Source organism: Coenobita brevimanus, chromosome 29 (genome assembly GCF_032717465.1).
Source record: "Coenobita brevimanus isolate Jiangsu-jjx chromosome 29, ASM3271746v2, whole genome shotgun sequence".
NCBI lineage: Eukaryota > Metazoa > Arthropoda > Malacostraca > Decapoda > Coenobitidae > Coenobita > Coenobita brevimanus.
The window spans coordinates 42,794,805-42,816,762 of record NC_136982.1 but is presented as its reverse complement, the minus strand read 5'-3'; the positions used below and the strand labels follow the sequence as shown (position 1 = coordinate 42,816,762).

The 21,958-nt window shown below is 45.7% G+C and overlaps 1 protein-coding gene and 1 pseudogene across 1 annotated transcript in view; one reads left to right on the top strand and one right to left on the bottom strand.

The window, feature by feature from the left end:
* Positions 1-8,543, top strand: part of Awh (LIM/homeobox protein arrowhead) — a 17,561-nt gene extending 9,018 nt beyond the window's left edge. Inside the window, exons 3-5 of the mRNA XM_080268704.1 lie at positions 579-796; positions 1,603-1,884; positions 8,431-8,543. Of these exons, the coding sequence (XP_080124830.1) occupies positions 579-796; positions 1,603-1,884; positions 8,431-8,543 (613 nt within the window). The remainder of the gene's footprint in view (positions 1-578; positions 797-1,602; positions 1,885-8,430) is intronic.
* The window catches only part of LOC145395033 (uncharacterized), a 40,325-nt pseudogene continuing 26,910 nt past the window's right edge, over positions 8,544-21,958 (bottom strand).

Below are 21,958 nucleotides of genomic sequence, written 5' to 3'. Positions count from 1 at the left end.
AGGGGTGAGAGGCTGGGGTAAGATAGGAGAGAATGGTAAAGGGATTCAGGTATCGGTGAGGGATGGGTGCTGCTATAGTGTGCCCATGTACAGTATGTCTTATAGTATCTCTAACTGCGGGTGGACTGGGGAGCCTTTGTACCCCCTCGCCTGCTGTATATGTGTTGTCTGTGTGTTATGTACTGCTTCGGGTTATTTTTGCGTTATAACACCACCACAACACACAGGAACATTGATGCGCGCTGAGTCTAAGTGCTGCCGCAGCATCGGCGCGGCGGACGGGTGCAGCGGGCCAGGGAGAATGTATCATCTGGCCTGTAGTGTACGTGTAGCGTACGTGTTATACAGTATACCATATGTGTTGCCTACGTGTTATATACTTGTTGTAATATCACTACACCACACAGGAACTTTGGTGCGCGGTGCGCCAAGTGCTGCCGCAGCATCGGCGCTGCGGACTGGGTGCGGCGGGCCAGGGAGCGGGTGTACAAGGTGGCAGTTTGGGTGCTGCTGTAATACATGCAGTATTTGTTTGTATATATGTGTTATAACACCACTAACACCATTACACCACACAGGAACTTTGGTGCGCGGTGCGCCAAGTGCTGCCGCAGCATCGGCGCTGCGGACTGGGTGCGGCGGGCCAGGGAGCGGGTGTACCACCTGGCCTGCTTCGCCTGCGACGCCTGCAAGCGGCAGCTCAGCACCGGCGAGGAGTTTGCCCTGCACGACAGTCGCGTCCTGTGTAAACAGCACTACCTCGAGTCCATTGAGGGAGGCGCATCAAGCAATGACGGTCAGTGTACGCGGTGTTTGTTATTTATCAATTTGTGAGGCAGTTCATTATGAAGTCAGTGTATAGGCAGGCATATGAAGCATTTGATTATAGCTAAATACATAAAAACTGTGTGTAATCAGTTTAGAAGGAAAGAGAAGTTAACTCTTTCAAGCAGTGGACGTATTTTTTTTTTTCATTCTTGTTTTCCGTACAATTCTTTCTGCTTAGGATAGACTTTTCGAACTGGAGGAGTCAGTGGAAGCTGCATCTAACCTCAGAGCGATAGAGAGCTCCTGTGTACCACTCTCAACTATTAACATCCTCTGGCGTTAGGTGCCGTGGTGTTGTCTTGCCATGTCAGGATCAAACTCTTCACTCCAATGACGATTATGTTCAGTACAGGAGAGACCTCGCGAGGAGGAGAGGTGGAGAGGCCTTGCTGACCTCTTCATTAGGGGAGGCTTTTCCTACGCTGAATAAAACTGTCGGGAAATAGTAAGAATATGATAGCAGTAGTAGTGGCATCCCTAGGCTCATCTGAACGTGAACCCAGTGGACTGCAGGCTGAAGCTGTCCTCATCCTGCAGTCCACTTTCCTATTTGAGGGGGACAGGGAGGGAACTAAGGTACGTTTTATAACCGGGCAGAGGAGCAGCCTAATCATATCGGTGCCACCACATGAAGGCGTCCCTCTCAACCACCTGAGCCAAAAACAAAAACAAAATTGAAAAAAAAAGAGAAAAGAAAATGAGGAAATAAAGACGCGATGGGGTTCTAAGAGTAACGAAAAAAAGAAAAAAAAAAATCTTTCTCTTCCGCGACAGAAAGCGACGGGAGCGGCAAGACGAAGAGCAAACGCGTACGGACGACCTTTTCGGACGAGCAGCTGCAGGTTCTCCAGGCCAACTTCCAGATCGACTCCAATCCGGACGGGCAGGACCTGGAACGCATCGCCCAGATTACCGGCCTGAGCAAGCGGGTGACGCAGGTGTGGTTCCAGAACAACAGGGCGAGGCAGAAGAAGTACATGACCCAAGGCAAGAGGCACCCCCACCACCACCCGCACTCGCAGCAGCAGGCGCAGCAGCAGACGTCCGTGGCAGCAGGTAGGGGTGGAGAGATGGATGGATAGATAGATAGATAGATAGATAGATAGATAGACAAGAGGCATCCACACCACCATCCACGAACTCACTACAGCAGGGTTCCGTGGGGGTAGGTAAAGACGAGGATAGACGGATGGATAGATAGATAGATAGATAGATAGGTAGGTGGAAAAATAGATAGCTACATAGACTGATAGATAGATAGATGCGTCAGGTAAGGTGAGGGATAAATAGATACATAGATAGATAGATAGCCAGGCAGATAGGTGGTTATCCAAATAAGTCAGGTAAGAATACGGAGACATAAGGCAGGTAGACAGACTAGTAGATAGAAAGAACAATAGATGTGCCAGATAAGGAAATAGGTAGATAGATAGAAAGGTAGATAGGCAGATAGAAAGATAGATAGATAGACAGATAGATAGATAGATAGATAGATAACCAGATAGACATATATAAAAGTGAAAAATTATGCTCAGCCGTGACCAAAATTCATGTCACTTTTTCATCCTATATATATTTTTTTTTCATTTCTACAAACTTTTTTCAAAACTGAATATTTTAAATTAATATCACCCATGAATAGATTCCCCCCCTCCCAAAAAAAAAGTCGAAAAAAAAAATAATGTTTAAAAAAATTGTGACAGCATTTCATATTTCGTTGGTGGTAGGCTGGGACGTCCACCATCCACTCACTCGATGTAGTGCTTATTTTTAGGTGAGTCGTAAGGAGACCATTTACTTCGTTGGGTGGTAACCATAGCACCCAATGAACGCCTGGTGGTCTAGCAGGTTAAGATGTGGCCCAGAAGGGTTTACGTTCAAGGGTTAGTTGAGGTAATTAACTCCACCAACCCCATAATGCCACTCAAGGAAGAGAGACTGCTCACCCTTGCTTTAAATATTGAAATAAGTAGCCTAGCCCCGGACCCCTACGCTCGGGGCATCAAAGAATTGAATAATAGATAGGTAGGTAGATAGATACAGAGATAGATAAATAAATAGATAGACAGATAGATTTGACAGAATAACCTTGATTCGCTACCTTTAAGTGATCATGCATTATTTCCCCCCTTCTCATTTGCCTGTATCTCTCTGTCTATCTATCTATCTGTCTGTCTATCTATCTATCTGTCTGTCTGTCTATCTATCTATCTGTCTGTCTGTCTATTCTCTTTCCCCTTCACCCTCCTCAATCTCTCCCTCCCTTCCTTCGCCCTCTTCCTCTCCCTCTCTCTCCTTTATCACCCCTCCTCCCCTTCTCTTATCTCCCCCTTCTCTCCCCAGGTGGCCCCTCCTCCCCACCTGTCACCTGCCCACCTGTCTCTCCACCTGGACTCACTCATTAACCTCACCTGTGTCATTTGTGTCATTGAAACTACTCTCTCTCTGTCTCTCTGTCTCTCTGTCTCTCTCTCTCTCTCTCCTTCCTTCTCCCTCTCTCTACCTCCTCCCCTCCTTCTCCTCCCCTCCCCCTCTCCCTCCCCTCCGGCTCATCGGAAGACTCCCCTGACAATACGATATTATAGAGGATACACACGGATCAATTACCACACACACACACACACACACACACACACACACACACACACAGACTTACAGACACACGCCTCCCTTTCGTTGATGTGTGTGTGTGTGTGTGTGTGTGTGTGTGTGTGTGTGAGAGAGAGAGAGAGAGAGAGAGAGAGAGAGAGAGAGAGTAGAGGGACAGGTCACGTGCTGGAGAGGAAGAGAGTGAAAGGCGTGAGTGTGTGTGTGTATGTGTGTATTATGTGTGTGTATAAAGAGGGATGAGATAAAAGTAAGTGTGTGTGTGTGTGTGTGTGTGTGTGTGTGTGTGTGTGTGTGTGTGTGTGTGTGTGTGTGTGTGTGTGTGTTTTCCTTGAAGTCATGAAGGTGATGAAATAGTCACGAAGAAGAGCGTGGCAAGTTGGAAGATGAACTTGATTATTGAGGCGTTAAAACAATACTTCATTTTCTTTAAACAATAAGAAAAATGAACGAATCAGGAGTCAGGTGCTACGTAGACACAGCTGAGATTGTTGTTATTGTTTTGATTGTTGTGATTGTTTTTGTTGTTTTGATTGTTGTGATTGTTTTTGTTGTTTTGATTGTTGTGATTGTTTTTGTTGTTTTGATTGTTGTGATTGTTTTTGTTGTTTTGATTGTTTTTGTTGTTTTGATTGTTTTTGTTGTTTTGATTGTTTTTATTGTTTTGATTGTTTTTGTTGTTTTGATTGTTTTTGTTGTTTTGATTGTTTTGATTGTTTTTGTTGTTTTGATTGTTTTTGTTGTTTTGATTGTTTTGATTGATTTTGTTGTTTTGATTGTTTTGATTGTTTTTGTTGTTTTGATTGTTTTTGTTGTTTTGATTGTTTTGATTGTTTTGTTGTTTTGATTGTTTTTTGATTGTTTTGATTGCTGATTGTTTTTATTTTTTGTTGGTTGTCATTGTTTTGTTTTTATTGATTGTTTTGATTATTGTGATTTTGATTGTTTTGATTGCTGTGATTTTGATTGTTTTCATTGTTTTGTTTTTATTGATTGTTTTGATTATTGTGATTTTAATTGTTTTAATTGTTTTGTTTTTATTGTGATTGTTTTGATTATTGTGATTTTGATTGTTTTGATTGTTTTGATTGCTGTGATTGTTGTGATTATTTTTATTTTTGTTGGTTGTCATTGTCTTGTTTATTTTATTGTTGTGGTTGTTTTGATTATTGTGATGTTGATTGTTTTGATTGTGATTTCTGTGATTTTTTTTTTTAGTATTGTGATTTTGAGTGTATTAATTGTTTTGAAGTATTGTGATTGTTTGGACTGTTTTGTTTTCTGTGTTTGTCTTTATTGTTTTGATTAGCGGAGGGGATAGTGGAGGGACGAGGCCATTAGTGTATGAGTGGATAGGGATTGATATGCAGCCTAAAAGGTCATTGATCAGGAGGAGAGAGAGTGACAGCGAGAAGACAGGAGGGACGCCACGCCTGACAGCCTTAGGGAGAGGAACAGCGGCTGTCTAGAACACTCCTGATAGCTTAGGGAAGAACAGGGGCCGTCTAGAGCACAGTTTTGTAGAACAGGGATGAGAAATGAAACGTGGGATTGAGACGGAGCAGGGAGGGGAGGGTGAAAGGGGAGGAAGGGTGACCACTCTCTACCCTCCCCAGAGAGAGAGAGAGGGGAGAGGGAGGGGGGAGAGAAAGACGGAGGGGAGGAAGGGGAGAGACAGGTGCAAGGATATGTCAGGTAATGTTGTTAGTCTTTATCTTCTTTATTACAATGACATTTTTTTTTTTTTGTCTTTATTTTTTCTTGTTCGTGTTTTTGTTTTGTTTTGTGTTTGTTTTGTTCTTGCTTTGTTCTTTTTTTTTTTTTGCTGCTGCCAGACGATTTTTACTCAGCATCAGTGTGTGTGTGTGTGTGTGTGTGTGTGTGTGTGTGTGTGTGTGTGTGTGTGTGTGTGTGTGTGTGTGTGATGTAAACAGACAACAATCAATGAAGGGCGTAGGACGACTCCCGAGGGAGTGTTTGGGGGAGGGGGTTGAGGGGGGAGGAGGGGGAGAGGAGGGGGTGAGGGAGAAAGAGGGGGTGTGAGAAGAAAGGAGGGAGGGGGGGAGAGGAGGGAGGAGGGAGAAAGAGGGGGGAGAGAGGCAGGGGATGTGAGGAGAAGGGGAAGGTGTGAGGGGAGGGGGAGTGAGGGAAGATGTGAAGGGAAGGGGAGGGGGTGGAGGGGGTGAAGGGTGTCAGATGGGAAGGGATGTGAGGTTTGACGAAGTGTGTGTGTGTGTGTGTGTGTGTGTGTGTGTGTGTGTGTGTGTGTGTGTGTGTGTGTGTGTGTGTGTGTGTAAGTGTTGCGTGCGTGTAAGAGGCGAGGATGAGACCCCTTGATTGAGTTATAAGTCCCGTGGGAGAGAGAGAGAGAGAGAGAGAGAGAGAGTAGAGATAGCAGAGAGAGAGAATAGAGATAGCAGAGAGAGAGAATAAATTACATGTTACGGTAAACAAACAACACACATCAACCAAGAATAAATTGATAGAAAAAAAATAATAAACGAGCTAATTCAGTTATTAAAGATTTTCCTCAGCTGAAAAAAATCGTCTGGAGGTATAGTAAGAGTAGGAAATAAAGGAGGTCCTCGGGGTGAAGGGGTTAAATGTAAACTAGCTCTATTTCTCTCTCTCTTTCTCTTTAATTGCGTTTCTTCTTCTCCTTAGTTTTATATGAAATTCTCGTAATATTTCTGTCTCTGTCTCTGTCTCTGTCTGTCTGTCTGTCTGTCTGTCTCTCTCTCTCTCTCTCTCTCTCTCTCTCTCTCACCCCGCACCGCAGCTTTACCCCTTACTCACTTCAACCATAACACTACTCACACTTACACCTCACACTGCTCACCTCTACCTCTCACACCCTTCACCCTGGCACCTCACCCTACACACTACACGCCTCCCTTTCCCTCCTTCTACACCTCTCAACCCTCACCCTATACGCTACACACCCGTACACCCTACACTCTCACACTTCCACCTCACACTACACACATCCCTTTATCTTCTACACCTCTCAACTCTCACACTAAGCACCCTTCACACTTATCCCCCTCCCCCTCCCTCACCTGCCCACCCCACCCCCTCCATCCCCCTCCCCCACCCTCTGCGTCCCATAAAGGCTATCTCGGTGATCTGGCTGTCCCCCTTCCCCTCCCCTCCCCTCCCCTCCCCTTTCCTCCCCGTCCCTCCTCCCTTTCCTACCCTCTCCCCACCCTTACCTCTCTTCCCCTCCCCCTCTCTCTACCCTTCTCTTTACTTCTTCGTCCCACCCCCCTCTCCTCTTCCCTCCCCCTCCCCTCCCGCTCCCCTCTCTTCTTCCCCTCCACACGTGCCGCCAAACCTCGGAAGCCTCTTACCTGTGTACGGATCCTTGTGAGAAACCACCTGACTACACACACCCACGAGAACGCACACACACACACACACACACACACACACACACACACACACACACACACACACACACACACATACACACACACACACACACACACACACACACACACAGATAATAGACAGCTATGTAAGTAGGTAGGGTGATAGGTAGGTAGGCCGTAGGTAGGTAGGTAGAGAGAGAGAGAGAGAGGATCTGGGATGGGAAGAGGATGAGTGATAAGAAAGGAGGAGCAATATCTGACTGAGCAGAAGGAGAGGCAGACCAAGACCGAGATGGACATAGATCCTTGTAGAAAGACGAAAAATGAGAAAGATTACGAAGGAGTTCAAAGGAGTACAAAGGAGATTACCAGGAAGTACAAAAGACAGCAGACAGCAACAGGTCTAATGGTCCTTTCGAGGCTGTCAGAGAGAGGACTATGGTATCAAATAAGCTGATGATAGGGAGAGTAAAGCAAGGAGAGAGAGAGGCCCCCTAACCCCTATCCAAAAAAAAACCACCCGAAGCAGGCAGGAAAAAGTGAGAAAGACCACCATGCTTAGAAAAATTGCTGAGGAAGTAACCAAAGAGAGAGAGAGAGAGAGAGAGAGAGTGAAATGAAGAGCTGTCTTCTATTCTCTCCCAAGTGGTCATGTGCTTGTGTGTGTAAGTTGTGTAAGTGTTTAGGTTGCCATGTGTGTGTGTGTGTGTGTGTGTGTGTGTGTGTGTGAGTGTGGTGTGTGTGTGTGTGTGTGTGTGTGTGTGTGTGTGTGTGTGTGTGTGTGTGTGTGTGTGTAGACCATAAAGCACCATATCTGTCGGGTGGTGAGCGTGTGTGATTGCAATAACAAGGTTTGCGGCGTTTGGGTGTCAGCCCTTGATGAGGAGGAATGGGGTGAGAGAGAGAGAGAGAGAGAGAGAGAGAGAGAGAGAGAAGTAAGAATTAGAGAATGAGGGAAGAAAAAAATAGGAGAGACAGTAAGAGAAAATATGAAGAAAAAGTTATAGATGAAACACACACACACACACACACACACACACACACACACACACACACACACACACACTAGTTCAAAAGTTTCCTTCATTACGGTGTGAGGTCAACTGTCCCGCACTTCCCCTCTCTCTCTCTCTCTCTCTCTGTAGGTGTGTGTATGTAGGTGTGTGTGTGTGTGTGTGTGTGTGTGTGTGTGTGTGTGTGTGTGTGTGTGTGTGTGTGTGTGTGTGTGTGTATAAAGCCAACACCCCTGCCAACTCTCACACATGTTTTGATCAACCCTAGCTTCCTGTAACTCAACGCAGCCCCTCAACAACAAACCTTTCTCTATTATTTTTACGTGAGTGAGTGAGTGAGTGAGTGAGTAGATGGATGAGAGTGACTGTATGAGTGTATATGTTCTCAGTTTGTCTTTTCATACGAGAGAGAGAGAGAGAGAGAGAGAGAGAGAGTTTATTGTGAGTGACCGTATCAGTGTACCCATTCTAAAATATCAGTGTCTCATTTCTTATGGGGGAGGGAGAGAACGAGCGAATGAGTAAGGGAGAGAGAGAGAGAGAGAGAGAGAGAGAGAGAGAGTCAGCATCACACACCCAGTCTCAAAACATTCCTCTCTTCTCCCTTTCAGGTTTCTCCATGGAGCGAGCGCCCTCAAGACTGTCAGACTACGGAGACATTTCCTCCTCTTCTTCCTCTCCCCTCGACTCTCCCCTCTCCCAAATCCTCTACAGCTTTGGATGATTAACCGCCCACACCTACGCCCACGTCCCCGCCCTCCCAGCATGCACGGGCGTCTTGGCGGGGCAGGCGGAGGAGAGGGTATCGGAAGGCGCGACTTTGATCAAACTTGGGGACGTCCCCGACTCGCCTCGCTTCGCCCTCACTGTATCCTCCTCCGACGCGGCCATCTTGGGAATGGGCGTGGGTCTGGGAATGGGAATCTTCAGAGGGGAAGGAGTGGGAATGGAGGGGGATTCGGCACTAGGAGCGGGGGTGAGGGGGGACAGGGAGGAAACGAGCGAGGGAGAATTCACAAACATCAATCCATCAACACAGGCCAGGGAGGATATATTGATCTCCCGCAGGCCCGCCGAGGAAGACAGCTCGCGTCCACAGCGGCTCCAGCGGACTTGCGCGGACTTTGAGGGTCGGGGTGAGGAAGATCAGACCTCGTGAGTCACACTGCGCTGCGCTGGATGAGTAAAATGCGCCTCGAAGTAAAGAAAAAATGCCAGACCGTCGACTCACTGTGCTGCGCTGGGTGGGTAAACTGGGCCTCGAACTCAGCCCCCTAAAATACCAGACCGTAGACTCACTGTGCTGCGCTGGGTGGGTAAACTGCGCCTCAATCAAGATCTGAAAAAAAAAGGACATTGATTTGCCTACCTTTTGAACGTAATTTAAAACCGGAGTCCAGGTGAGAAAAATCGACCTCGTAAAGAAACACCTGAGCCAAGGTGATCCAAGCCCGTAATCTCGCCGGGTACGGAAGCTCCCTAACACCTCTTCCTTAGCGATTTATTTTTGGGTATGGCTGGTTAATGTCCTTTTGTACGTTATTTATGCAGAGTATGGCGACGTTGGAAGGATTTATATAACACAGAATAGGACAGTAAGGTGTAATGAAGAAAATAAATCGCTTAGGAAAAGGTGTTAGGGAGCTTCCTTGGCCCTAAAGCATGCGAACATTTATTCACTGCGTTACGATAGTCGGGAAAAATGTCGTCTTCACTATGATGTATAACACCCATACCGCGTGAATATTATTGCGCTTCGCTGGGTGGTAACAATAGCATCGCAGTCCGAATGTGGATACCAAGAAGCAGATTTACAGAGACGATTCAATTAACGCCATAAATCCTGCTTCAAATCCCACAACGCTGATCTATACGGACAACTCTGTAAATTCCCTGATAGATAAAAAGTACGTGATAGATAGACACTCACTGCTCAGAATAAAGTTAGTGATTTTAAAGATACAACAAATATATACAATAAAAATAGATAGATAGATGGATAGATAGATAAATAAATAGATGGATAGGTAGATAAACAGGTAGATAGATAGATAGATAGATAGATACACAGGTAGATAGATGGATAGATAGATAGACAAATAGCTAGATAAATAAATAGATAGATAGATAGACAGATAGATAGACAGAGTTATGGCGATAGACTTTGTGTTTAAAAATTATATTCCCAAATGAAAGGCAGTGAAAAAAAAATCCATCTATATATATAATGAAAGACAAAAAAAGATTAAAAATGAAGTACACAGCATTACGTAGCACAGAGCATTACAGTAACGCCCTATAGTACAGAATATAGGGTTACGGTGAGAAAGAGCTTGAAGTACAGTACAGAACATGAAGTACAGTGAGAAGGAACATGAAGTACAGTCCAGAACCTGAAGTACAAGAGAAAGAGCTTGAAGTACAGTACAGAACATGAAGTACAATACAGAACATGAAGTACAGTACAGAACATTAAGTACAATGAGAAAGATCATTGAGTACAGTACAGAGCATGAAGTACAGTGAGAAGGAACATGAAGTACAGTAAAGAACATGAAGTACAGTGAGAAAGAGCTTGATGTACAGTACAGAGCATGAAGTACAAGAGAAAGAACATGAAGTACAGTGAGAAGGAACATGAAGTACAGTACAGAACATGAAGTACAGTGAGAAGGAACATGAAGTACAGTGAGAAGGAACATGAAGTACAGTGCAGAACCTGAAGTACAAGAGAAAGAGCTTGAAGTACAGTACAGAACATGAAGTACAATACAGAACATGAAGTACAGTACAGAACGTGAAGTACAAGAGAAAGAACATGAAGTACAGTGAGAAGGAACATGAAGTACAGTGCAGAACATGAAGTACAAGAGAAAGAGCTTGAAGTACAGTGCAGAACATGAAGTACAAGAGAAAGAGCTTGAAGTACAGTACAGAACATGAAGTGCAATACAGAACATGAAGTACAGTACAGAACATGAAGTACAGTGAGAAGGAACATTTAGTACATGTAATACACTGTACTTTCTATGGAGATGAAGAGCGAGTACGGAACAAAAACGATCCACATTTTTTAAAACACAGGATGAACAGAGAAAAAAAAAAAAAAAAAAAATAAGAATCCATACACCAGATTACAGGTGTCCTTATTATTTGGTAAACAAAATAAACACAAACACACACAGGTAAGTAAACAAAGCCTAATTAGCAGGTGAAGAGGAAGGTAATGTTAAAGGTAAAGGTAATGTTTATATATGTGATGGAATTTATTGATGTTTATTAAAGGTGAATTTTTAGAAGATGCTGGACGTGATAAGACTGATTTTGAGGACTAATAGGTATAAAAGAGGAGGAGGAGGAGGGGGAGGAGGAGGAAGAGGAGGAGGGGAAGAAGAAGAAGATAGAAGAAGATGAAGAAAAACAAGAAGGAAAAAGGAAAATAATAATGATAATGATAATAATAGTAATAATGATAATAATAATAATAATAATAATAATAATAATAATAATAATAACATGCAAATGGAGAAAAAAAACGAAAAAGAAGAGGAAGGAGGAGGAGGAGGAGGAGGAGGAGGAGGAGGAAGAAGAAGAAGAAGAAGAAGACGAAGAAGAAGAAGAAGAAGAAAGAAGAAAATGAAGAAAAAAGAAGAAGAAGAAGAAGGGGGAGGAGGAAGAAGAGAAAAAGAAGAAGAAGAAGAGGAAGAAGAAGAGGAAGAGGAAGAGGAAGAAGAGGACCATGAGACAGACTTCACCCAAACATCCCCTATTCTTTAAACTTTGCAAAATTCGCAAACTGAGGTGGACTTAATTGGTCTGAAAGAAGTGGAAGAATTACGCAGCGGGTCTTGAAATGGTGACCAGTTATTTACATGTTATTTACCAGTTATTTACATGTTATTTACCAGTTATTGACAAGTATATTTACAAGTTACAAACGCTAAAAGAAACACTAGAACTCAGAACAATAAAAATAAAATAAAAACGAATCATAACTCTAGCACAGAAAAATGGAATATTACAGAAACTAAGCCATGTAAATAGATAAATAAATAAATAGATAGATAGATAAAAAGAACTGGAAGGCTTGTGGACAGGCAAATAAAATTGAACGATAAATCATATAGAAGAAAAAAAATGGACTAGTGAGACTTGCAAAGAGAAGAAAAAATGAAAGGAAAAAAAGTCATTTTAATTAGAAAACAAAAGAAAGGTAAGAACACGCACGAAAAAAATTAATGTAACTCTTGTACACCGAAAATATTGATGAAAAAAATTGTAATACTTGTACATAAAGGAATAGATATTATTAAAAGTGTACAGCCAATGTGATGACGTAAATTAAGCAAGGTATTTACAGCTGTGTTTACTAAATATGTAAGTGTAAATGTTTATCAGTAACCCCTTATTATTTACAGGGTCGTCTGAACATAGCACTGCACTTGATACTCCCCTGGCGATGTGTTTTACGGGTGGCTCAGGGTGCTGGTGTGGGCGTGGGTGAGAAATTCGGAATACGTGATGCAGGGTAGGGTGATGGTGTGTGGTGGGTGGGCGTGGTGAAGGTGTGTAGTGGGTGGGTGTGGTTGGGGGATGTAGTGAGGGTGTGGTGGGTGTGGTGAGGGGTGTGTGAGCCGTACCCGCAACACACGAGGCTATCCAGGTGGAGTGCAAGAGGAGTGCTATATTCAGACCACCTTGTATGTCTCTTATAACCTTCGTCTCTTAATTTTGATAAAAATATAATTATCTTTTTCTTCTTTTTCTTATAAGCTCATCCATCTCAAATCTCTCTCTCTCTCTCTCTCTCTCTCTCTCACACACACACACACACACACACACACACACACACACACACACACACACACACACCTATTAAAAACACGCTTAGATTAAATAAAACAAGACGTGAACGATATTTTACACTTTTTTTCGTCATGTCTCGTAATTCTTAGTACGCGAAAACTCACACCGACGCCAAGGTTTTGTATTTAAACGAAAAGAAAAAAAAGATGAACAGAAAATTAAGAAAAACGTTACATTATACAGTAGAGGAATTCCATAATGATTCGCTCGTAGCTTTATTAGTGTTCAAGATGGCCCTTTTTTTTTTTTTTTCTCGTGTGATTTAAAGTCGAAAGTAAAAGAGAAATGCCAAATTGATCCGGTCTTCATGATTTTTATAATGCGTAGATTTTGCTATTACTGCTGCTATTGCTACTACTACTATTACAACCGCCACCATTACTACTACTACTACTATTACTGCTGCTACTACCATCACGACCACCACACCACTACCACTACTACTACTACTACTACTACTAACATTACAGCCACCATCACCACCACCATTACTATTACTACTACTACTTCTACTACTACTACTACTACTACCGTACTATTACTACTACTATCACCATTACCAATACTACTACTACTACTACTACTACTACTATTACAACCACCACCACCATCACCGTTACTACTACTACCACTATTTCATCTACCCTCATCATAACTATCACTATACAAAATTCCACAAAATTATATACTGTATATGTCATAAAACTGATTAAAATTGCCGTTTACATAACCCTGACTTACCAACAATGTGTAAATACATTAAATAAATAAATAAATAAATAAATAATACCATCATTTAGCATTATAATACTTTGTGCCAATTAGGATTAGGAAAAATTATAATAAAAATTGATAAAGTATTGCCCAGTTATCATTTCCAAAACCATGGTATTTGAATCTCCCGCCCTTTTTTTGTTTACATTCTGTAGTGTCTCGTTTCGCCGGTAGATGGCCAAGTTAAAGTGAATGGACAAGAGTAAGGCTGAATTAGAAACGGCTTTTTTCATTGTCAAGGTCTTATGGTAAATATCTGGATTTGATTTTCTATGTGGATGTGATAGAAAGCGTTAGGAGGAACACACTGAGGTGGTTTGGCCATGTGGAGAGGATGGAGGGTGAGAGACTGACGAGAAGAGTGTATGTGACTGAGGTGGAGGGCGGGGGAGGGAGGGGGAGGCCGAGGATGAGATGGAGGGATGGAGTGGAGAGGTACATGAGAAAGGGAGGTGTGAGTTGGGAGCAGGGCAGTGAAATGGCGGGGGATAGGGTGACGTGGAGGCGATTTGTTTGTGGCCACCCCGTACGGGATTAAGGCGTCTGACAATAGATAAATAGATAGATAGAATTTGTATGTGGGGTGTGTGGTGAGGTGTGTGGTGATGTGTGGTGGGGATGCGTGGTGGTGAGGTGTGGTAAAGGGTGTGGTGTGAATGTATGGGGATAATACATGATGGGGGTGTGTGTGGTGAGGGTGTGTGGTGATGTGTAGTGTGTGGTGAGGACTGTGTGGTGTTGTGGTGCTTTGTGATGGCAGGCAGTGGTAATCGTAATGATGGTTGTAGTGATGATGATGGTGGTGTTGGTGGTGAGAGTGATGATGATGATGATGATTGTGGTAGCGACTGAAACGATGATGACGATGATGGTAGTATCTATGGTGATGTGATGATAGTGATGGCAGTGACTATGATGACGGGGAGCAGCGTTTGTGATGTGGTGTTATGGTGTTGTGTGGTGACAGGTGGTGGTGGGGGTGTGGTGAGGGAGCAAGTGGTGACACAGGCCTCCCTAAACTAATCTCATTTCTCACTCCCTAACAATGTGGGGGAGGGGGAGGCGGGAGGGGGAGAGAGTGGGGGAGGAAGGGGAGGGAGAGAGATGGGGAGATTTTGGAGTGAGAGAGAGAGAGAGAGAGAGAGAGAGAGAGAGAGAGGTCACAAATCCCCTCCCACCGTACCGTGTAAGTAAATAACATAGTCCTGAGGGGATTACATGATACGGAGAGAGAGAGAGAGAGAGAGGTGTTTTTGTACAGTTCTTTCATTTCCACAAATTATTCTATCATATATTATTAACACTAAATCAAGCAACGCAGACATATTAAAATCACTACCATAACCTTACGTCTTAAAGAAAAGCGTCATTTCTGCAGTATTATTTGTTTTCTTAATACTGACGGAGTAAAATAAATAACAGAGTTCGTGATTGGTCAGTGTCACCCGGTCGGCAGCCAATCAGGGGCGAGCTTACATCTTGTCGTGGCAGGTGGACGCAGGATGGCCAACGTTACCGAGTTAGGGGAAAATTATCAGTAACATCTAACTTAATCTAGGTAACTATAGCTTCAAATCGCCCTACATTGTATAAATAATTGTTAAATTGTATAATAATGATGGTACAAGGGGTAGAATAAACAAAAGAAGGCTGTTAGTGTGAGATTGTCCTTTGTGTACGATTTGAAAAGGTTGACCAGCCTCCCGCATCTTGGAGCTGACGTCTGAGTGAGATGGTGTTGTGTGTTTGTTGTGCTTTTCTACTCCCAAACATCGCCTTCCCTACACGAGTTAGGAGGTACGTATATCCATAATTCTATTCCTAATACTCTCAAAATGGTCATATTATAAGGATTTTACAGCCAGTCGAGAGACAACGGAGATTTTGGCGTTTGAAAAGGTACTAGATTTGGCGTTGACATTACCACGGTCTGTGTCAGGGTAGGGGTTGTTGATCTTATGATAGTGTTGATTATTTATTTCGTAGGAGTGCAAAGGAATGCAAACAACAACACATTAATTAGTGCTTTTGAGAGTATGCTTTGTATATGACAGGCGATGATGGGATATTTTAGGATAGGGATGCAACTTTGAGCTGATATGATGGATTGTTAGAGCCTGTCCACACGATCACTTAGGACTTGTGGTGTTGGAATGTGGTAATAAAACATGGCTAAAAATGATTGTGTAGGCATGGTGAAATGAAGCCCCATCCATGCTTCTGAACCCCTGTATGAAGGGTGTTTCGTCGCCGTGTTTCGAAACGGATGAGTAGCTTGTTCGGATTGCCACAGGTGTACCCCCTCCCCGCCAACTCTTACCACATCTCACCACACCGCACCTCATCGCACTGCACCATACCTTACCCCACAACACCACACCTTACTTCACCCTAACACACCACGTCACATCACACCCCACCGCATCACACCACACCACACATCGTATCATATCCCACACCACCTCAACCCACCCCAAACCACCACACCTCGCCGCACCACACCATACTGCACCGCTCCCCACCTTACCCCATCACACCACACCCTACCCCACCTCGCCCCATCCCATCCCACCCCACCCCACCCCACCCCACCCCAACCCATCTAATCCCATCCCATCCCAACCCATCCCACCCTACCCCATCCCATCCCATCCCACCCCACTTCACCTTACGCCATCACACCGCAATTCACCACACCACACCTCACCACACCACACCACATCTCACCACACCACACCACACCACACCACACCACACCACACCACATCACATCACACCACACCACACCACACCACACCACATCTCACCACACCACACCACACCACACCACACCACACCACACCACACCACACCACACCACACCACACCACACCTCACCACAACATACCATTCCACTCCACCGCACACCACACCACATCCCATCCCCTCCCACCTCACCGCACACCACATCCCATCCTATCCCATCCCATCCCTTCCTATCCCATGCCTTCCTATCTCATCCCATCCTATCCTATCCCATCCCATCCCACCCTATCTCATCCCTTCACCACACCACACCCCACCGCACCCCATTCCATCCCATCCCATCCCACCCCACCCCACCCCACCCCACCCCATCCCATCCCATCCCATCCCATCCCATCCCATCACGTGTTCGCAACCTGTCAGTAATACCAATGCTATACACAAATTTTGACAAGATAGATATAGTCAATGGAGCTTTTCAACTTTTACATGCCTCACTAGACACTTCCTCCTCATGCGTACTTCCTCGTCACTCTCATTCCTTTCTCCTTCACTTCCTCCTCCATCTTCTCCCCTTTTCCTTCCTTCCCCTCCCCCTCCCTCTTCTTTCTCCCTTTGTCTTCTTCCTCTTTTCTTCTATTTCTCCCTTTCATTCTCTTCCTCAACTCCTCTCGTTTCCTCCCTTTCATATTATTCATTCCTCTCTCTCTCTCTCTCTCTCTCTCTCTCTCTCTCTCTCTCTCTCTCTCTCTGTCTTCTCCCTGTCCTGTCTCCTCTCCCTTCCCTCCACCCCACCTCATGCTTTCCTCACCCTCCCTTATGTCTCCCCTCCCTCCCCTCCCCTTCCCTCTTCCCCACCTTTCTTTTCCCCCTTCCTCTCTTCTTCCCACTTCCATTTTCTCCTCTTTCCTCTTCCATTTTCTCTCCCCCTCCTCTTTCCTTTCTTCTCCCCACATCCTCTCCCCTTTCCTCTCTCACTCCTCCCTCAACCCTTCCCCACTTCTTTCACTCTTCTCTCCCCTTTCCTATCCCCTATCCTCCCCCACATCAACTCTTCCTTCTCCCTCCCCTCTTTCCCCCTTACCCCAGCCTTCCCCTCTCTCTTTTCCCCTCTCCACCTACTCCCCCCTTTCCTAGCTCTCCCTCTCCATTGCCATTTCCCCCTTCCCTTCACGTTCCCTCTCCCCCTCCTCTCTGCCTTCCCACTTCTCTCTCCCTCCCCTTCTTTCCCCTTTCCTCCCCTGTCCTCCCCTCCCCTCCCCACCGTTCTCCTCCCCTCCCCTCCCCTCCCCTTCATGTTTACAGTAACCTTGGTAATTGCCTTCATCTTCCTCACCCCTCACTCACACCAACTGGCCCCACACATGCCCTCTCTCACTATCTCTAATTCTCTCTCTCTCTCTCTCTCTCTCTCTCTCTCTCTCTCTCTCTGTCTCTCTCTCTCTCTCTCTCTCTCTCTCTCAAAAATAAATTTACGACGTAGGCAAAAGTACCCTAAGTAAGCCTAGCAGTAGACGGAAATACCTCACAATTACACACACACACACACACACACACACACACACACACACGACCTACTTCTACAGCATCTTCATCTCACCACACTCCAGGACCTCTCTCTCTCTCTCTCTCTCTCTCTCTCTCTCTCTCTCTCTCTCTCTCTCTCTCTCTCTCTCTCTCTCTCTCTCTCTCTCTCCGGCAATCTATTCTTCTTAAGGAAAATATCTTAGAGTTTTATTTTCAGTCGGTCGCTCTCGGGTCCCTTTTGTTGAGGCTATGGAGGTGGACTGTTTGTGTTGTGGTACTGTGCATGTGGTGAATGTGGTGTGTGGTGTGGTGGTGGGGTGTATCAGAGTGCAGGCGTAGAGGAGTGTATGCCAGGTGTATTTTGCGTTGGCACTGTGGCTGGGAAAGTGTACCTAGGTGTCTTTGGAGCATTGCAGTTTGGCAGGGTGTACTCGCCTCTCTGTGTAGTGTACTGGTTTGGGTGTTGATGGTGCGTGTGTGTTTAAGTGTATGTCTTTAAAATATTGGGTGTAGGAGGGGTGTTATTGAGAGAGTGTTTGTGAGTGTGTGTGTGTGTGTGTGTGTGTGTGTGTGTGTGTGTGTGTGTGTGTGTGTGTGTGTGTGTGTGTGTGTGTGTGTGTGTGTGTGTGTGCAATGGAGGTGTTATTTTGAATTCCCTCTACTTCTTTCACTTTAACTTGGCCTAAAATCTCTCTCTCTCTCTCTCTCTCTCTCTCTCTCTCTCTCTCTCTCTCTCTCTCTCTCTCTGATCCCTTACGTGTAACAAAATATTAACACAAGAATAGGAGGCTGGTAAAGAAGCACTAGACTATGCTGCTAGTCACGAAGAAGTGCTGTGGGAGTGATGGCGAGCAGTAGTGTTATCCTTCTGTCATTGCATTACATGAACAAGCACAAAAGGACGAAAATCTGGGCCAAGTTAAAGTGAAAGAACTGTTGCTTTTCTTGGTCTTCTTCTTCGTCTTCTTCTTCGTCTTCTTCCTCCTCCTCCTCCTCTTCCTCCTCCTCCTCCTCCTCCTCCTCCTCCCTTAGCGGTAAATTGTTGCCGATTAAGCGATTAAGAGTTGTAATCTCCCAAGAGTGGGGAGAGAGAGAGAGAGAGAGAGAGAGAGAGAGAGAGAGAGAGAGATTTAAAGTGAAAAATCAAAGACCAGCGAAGTTTGCATCGGAGAATGAGGCATCTCTCTCTCTCTCTCTCTCTCTCTCTCTCTCTCTCTCTCTCTCTCTCTCTCTCTCTCTCTCTCTCAAACTTCATTAATTCTTAAACTTTTGTAATTAGAGAGCAAATCTTAATAGAGTCTAGGAAGGACCGTAAGTACTCTCTTCTCTCTCTCTCTCTCTCTTTCTCTCTCTCTTTCTCTCTCTCTCTCTCTCTCTCTCTCTCTCTCTCTCTCTCTCTTTCTCTCTCTCTCTCTCTAATTGTGGGTTTCTACCGACAATTACAATCACGTCACATTCAGACCGCATCTCTCTCTCTCTCTCTCTCTCTCTCTCTCAATTTGTATGTTCGTAGAGCGAGAGGACTGGGAAGGTTGCACACACACACACACACACACACACACACACACACACACACACACACACACACACAGGGAGGGAGGCAGAAGCAGACAGACAGGCAAATAGGCAGCCAGACAGAATAATTTGAGAGAGAGAGAGAGAGAGAGAGAGAGAGAGAGAGAGAGAGAGCGCTATGAACATTTTCTGTCTGCCTTTCTCTTTCTCTCTCTCTCTCTCTCTCTCTCTCTCTCTCTCTCTCTCTCTCTCTCATCGATCTATAATGGTGATGACTATGGTGGTGGTGATAGTTGTATTTTTATAAGAGGTGGGGGTAGTGGTGGTGGTGGTGGTAGAGGTGGTAGGAGAGTGGTAATGGTAGTGGTAGTTGTGGTAGTTAGAGTACCTGTGATGGTGGTGGTGGTTGTGGTGGTAGTGGTGGTGGTGGTAGCAGTGGTTGTAATGATGATAGTGATGGTGGTAGTTACTGTGGTAGTGGTTGTTGTGGTGCTGGTGATGGTGGTGGTATTGATGGAAGTAATGGTGGTAGTGGTGGTAATGGTGTCAGTGATAATAGTAGTAGTGGTGGCAATGTTGATAGTAATGGTAACAGTTGCGGTGGTAGTGGTGGCAATGGTGGTAGTGGTGGCAGTGGTGGTAGTGGTGGTAGTGGTGGCAGTGGTGGTGTTGGTGGTAGTGGTGGCAGTGGTGGTGCAGTGGTAGTAGTGGTGGCAGTGGTGGCAGTGGTGGTAGTGGTGGTAGTGATTGTAGCCTAGTGGTGGTAGTGGTGGTAGTGATTGTAGCCTAGTGGTGGTAGTGGTGGTAGTGGTGGCAGCGATGGTAGCCTAGTGGTGGTAGTGGTGGCAGTGGTGGTGCAGTGGTAGTAGTGGTGGCAGTGGTGGCAGTGGTGGTAGTGGTGGTAGTGATTGTAGCCTAGTGGTGGTAGTGGTGGTTATGGTGGTAGTGATTGTAGCCTAGTGGTGGCAGTGGTAGTAGTGGTGGTAGTGGTGGTAGTGGTGGCAGTGGTGGCAGCAGCTGACAACATTCCCGCTGTGTCTGTTGGGAAATCAAAATATTTTATCCTGATGAGGCGTTGCTGTTGGATTTGGTACACATACACGCACATGCACACACACACATACACACACGGAAGCGCATACACACATACACACACGTAAATGCATACACACACACACACACACACACACACACACACACACACACACACACACACACACACATATTTGACACCATTTTGCGAGGCTGTGTGGGCAGTGGGAGCTAAAGGGTTAATTCCACCCCCTGTCATCCGCCTAATTAACAATCACGTATCGATTTGCTACATCGGGTGAATGGAGGGTTAACGAGAGAGGAGGTGGTGGTTGGTTATGGGTTGGTGTGGCAGGGAAGATGTATGGTTGTGGTGGTGGGGGTTGTGGTGAGAGGTTGGGATAGGATTGTGGTGGTTGTGGTGGATTGAAGGTGATGGTGAGAGGTGGTGACGTGCGTGTGGTTGTGGTGGTGGGGAGAGGGTGGTAGTTGCGGTAGTTGTGGTTAGGGAATGACAGGTTGCGGGGTGATAGGAGTTGTGGTTGAGATAGAGATGGGGAAAGAGTGACATTGTGGTAGTGAGAGTGTGGTGGTGATGGTGGTAGAGGTAGTGAGGAAGGTCTAGGAGTGGTGAGATGTGGTGAAGATGGTGAAATTATTGTGGTGGTGGCTGTGGTTAGGTGAAATGTGGTGAAAGATCATTGTTAAGTTGGTTGTGGTGGAGATGAAGAGAGAGAGTGGTGGTGATGGTGGTAGTGGGAGGGTGGTGGTGAAGAGAGGGTGGTGGTGATAGTTGTGGTTAGGATTTTGGTTGGTGAGTTGTGGTGGAGATGACGGTCTGGTTTGGGGAGATGTGGTGGTGGTGGTGGTAGTGGTAGTGGTGCTGGTAGTGGTAGTGGTGGTGGGGATTTTGTTGTTACGATGGTAGTTGTGGTGGTAGTTGTGGTAGTGGTGTGACAGAAGGTGGTAGGGAGTGTGGTGTTGTTAAGTAGCTCCAATCACTCTCTCTCTACCGTATGTCCGTCTGTAATCACCTAGTTAAGTAGTTTACCCTCGTTCACCGCTCTCTCTCACCCCTCAACCCTCTCTCTCACCCCTCACCCCTCTCTCTCACCCCTCACCCCTCTCTCTCACCCCTCACCCCTCTCTCTCACCCCTCACCCCTCTCTCTCACCCCTCACCCCTCTCTCTCTCCCCTCATCCCTCTCTCTCACCCCTCACCCCTCTCTCTCACCCCTCACCCCTTCTCTCATCCCTCACCCCTCTATCTCACCCCTCACCTCTCTCTTTCACCCCTCACCCCTCTCTCTCATCCCTCACCCCCTCTCTCTCATCCCTCACCCCTCTCTCTCATCCCTCACCCCTCTCTCTCATCCCTCACCCCTCTCTCTCGCCCCTCACCCCTCTCTCTCCCCTCACCCCTCTCTCTCACCCCTCTCTCTCTCACCCCTCACCCCTCTCTCTCACCCCTCACCCCTCTCTCTCACCCCTCACCCCTCTTTCTCACCCCTCACCCCTCTCTCTCTCACCCCTCACCCCTCTCTCTCTCACCCCTCACCCCTCTCTCTCACCCCTCACCCCTTCTCTCTCTCCCCTCACCCCTCTCTCTCTCTTTCACCCCTGACCCCTCTTTAACCCTTCACCCATCTCTCTCTCACCCCTCACCCCTCTCTCTCTCAC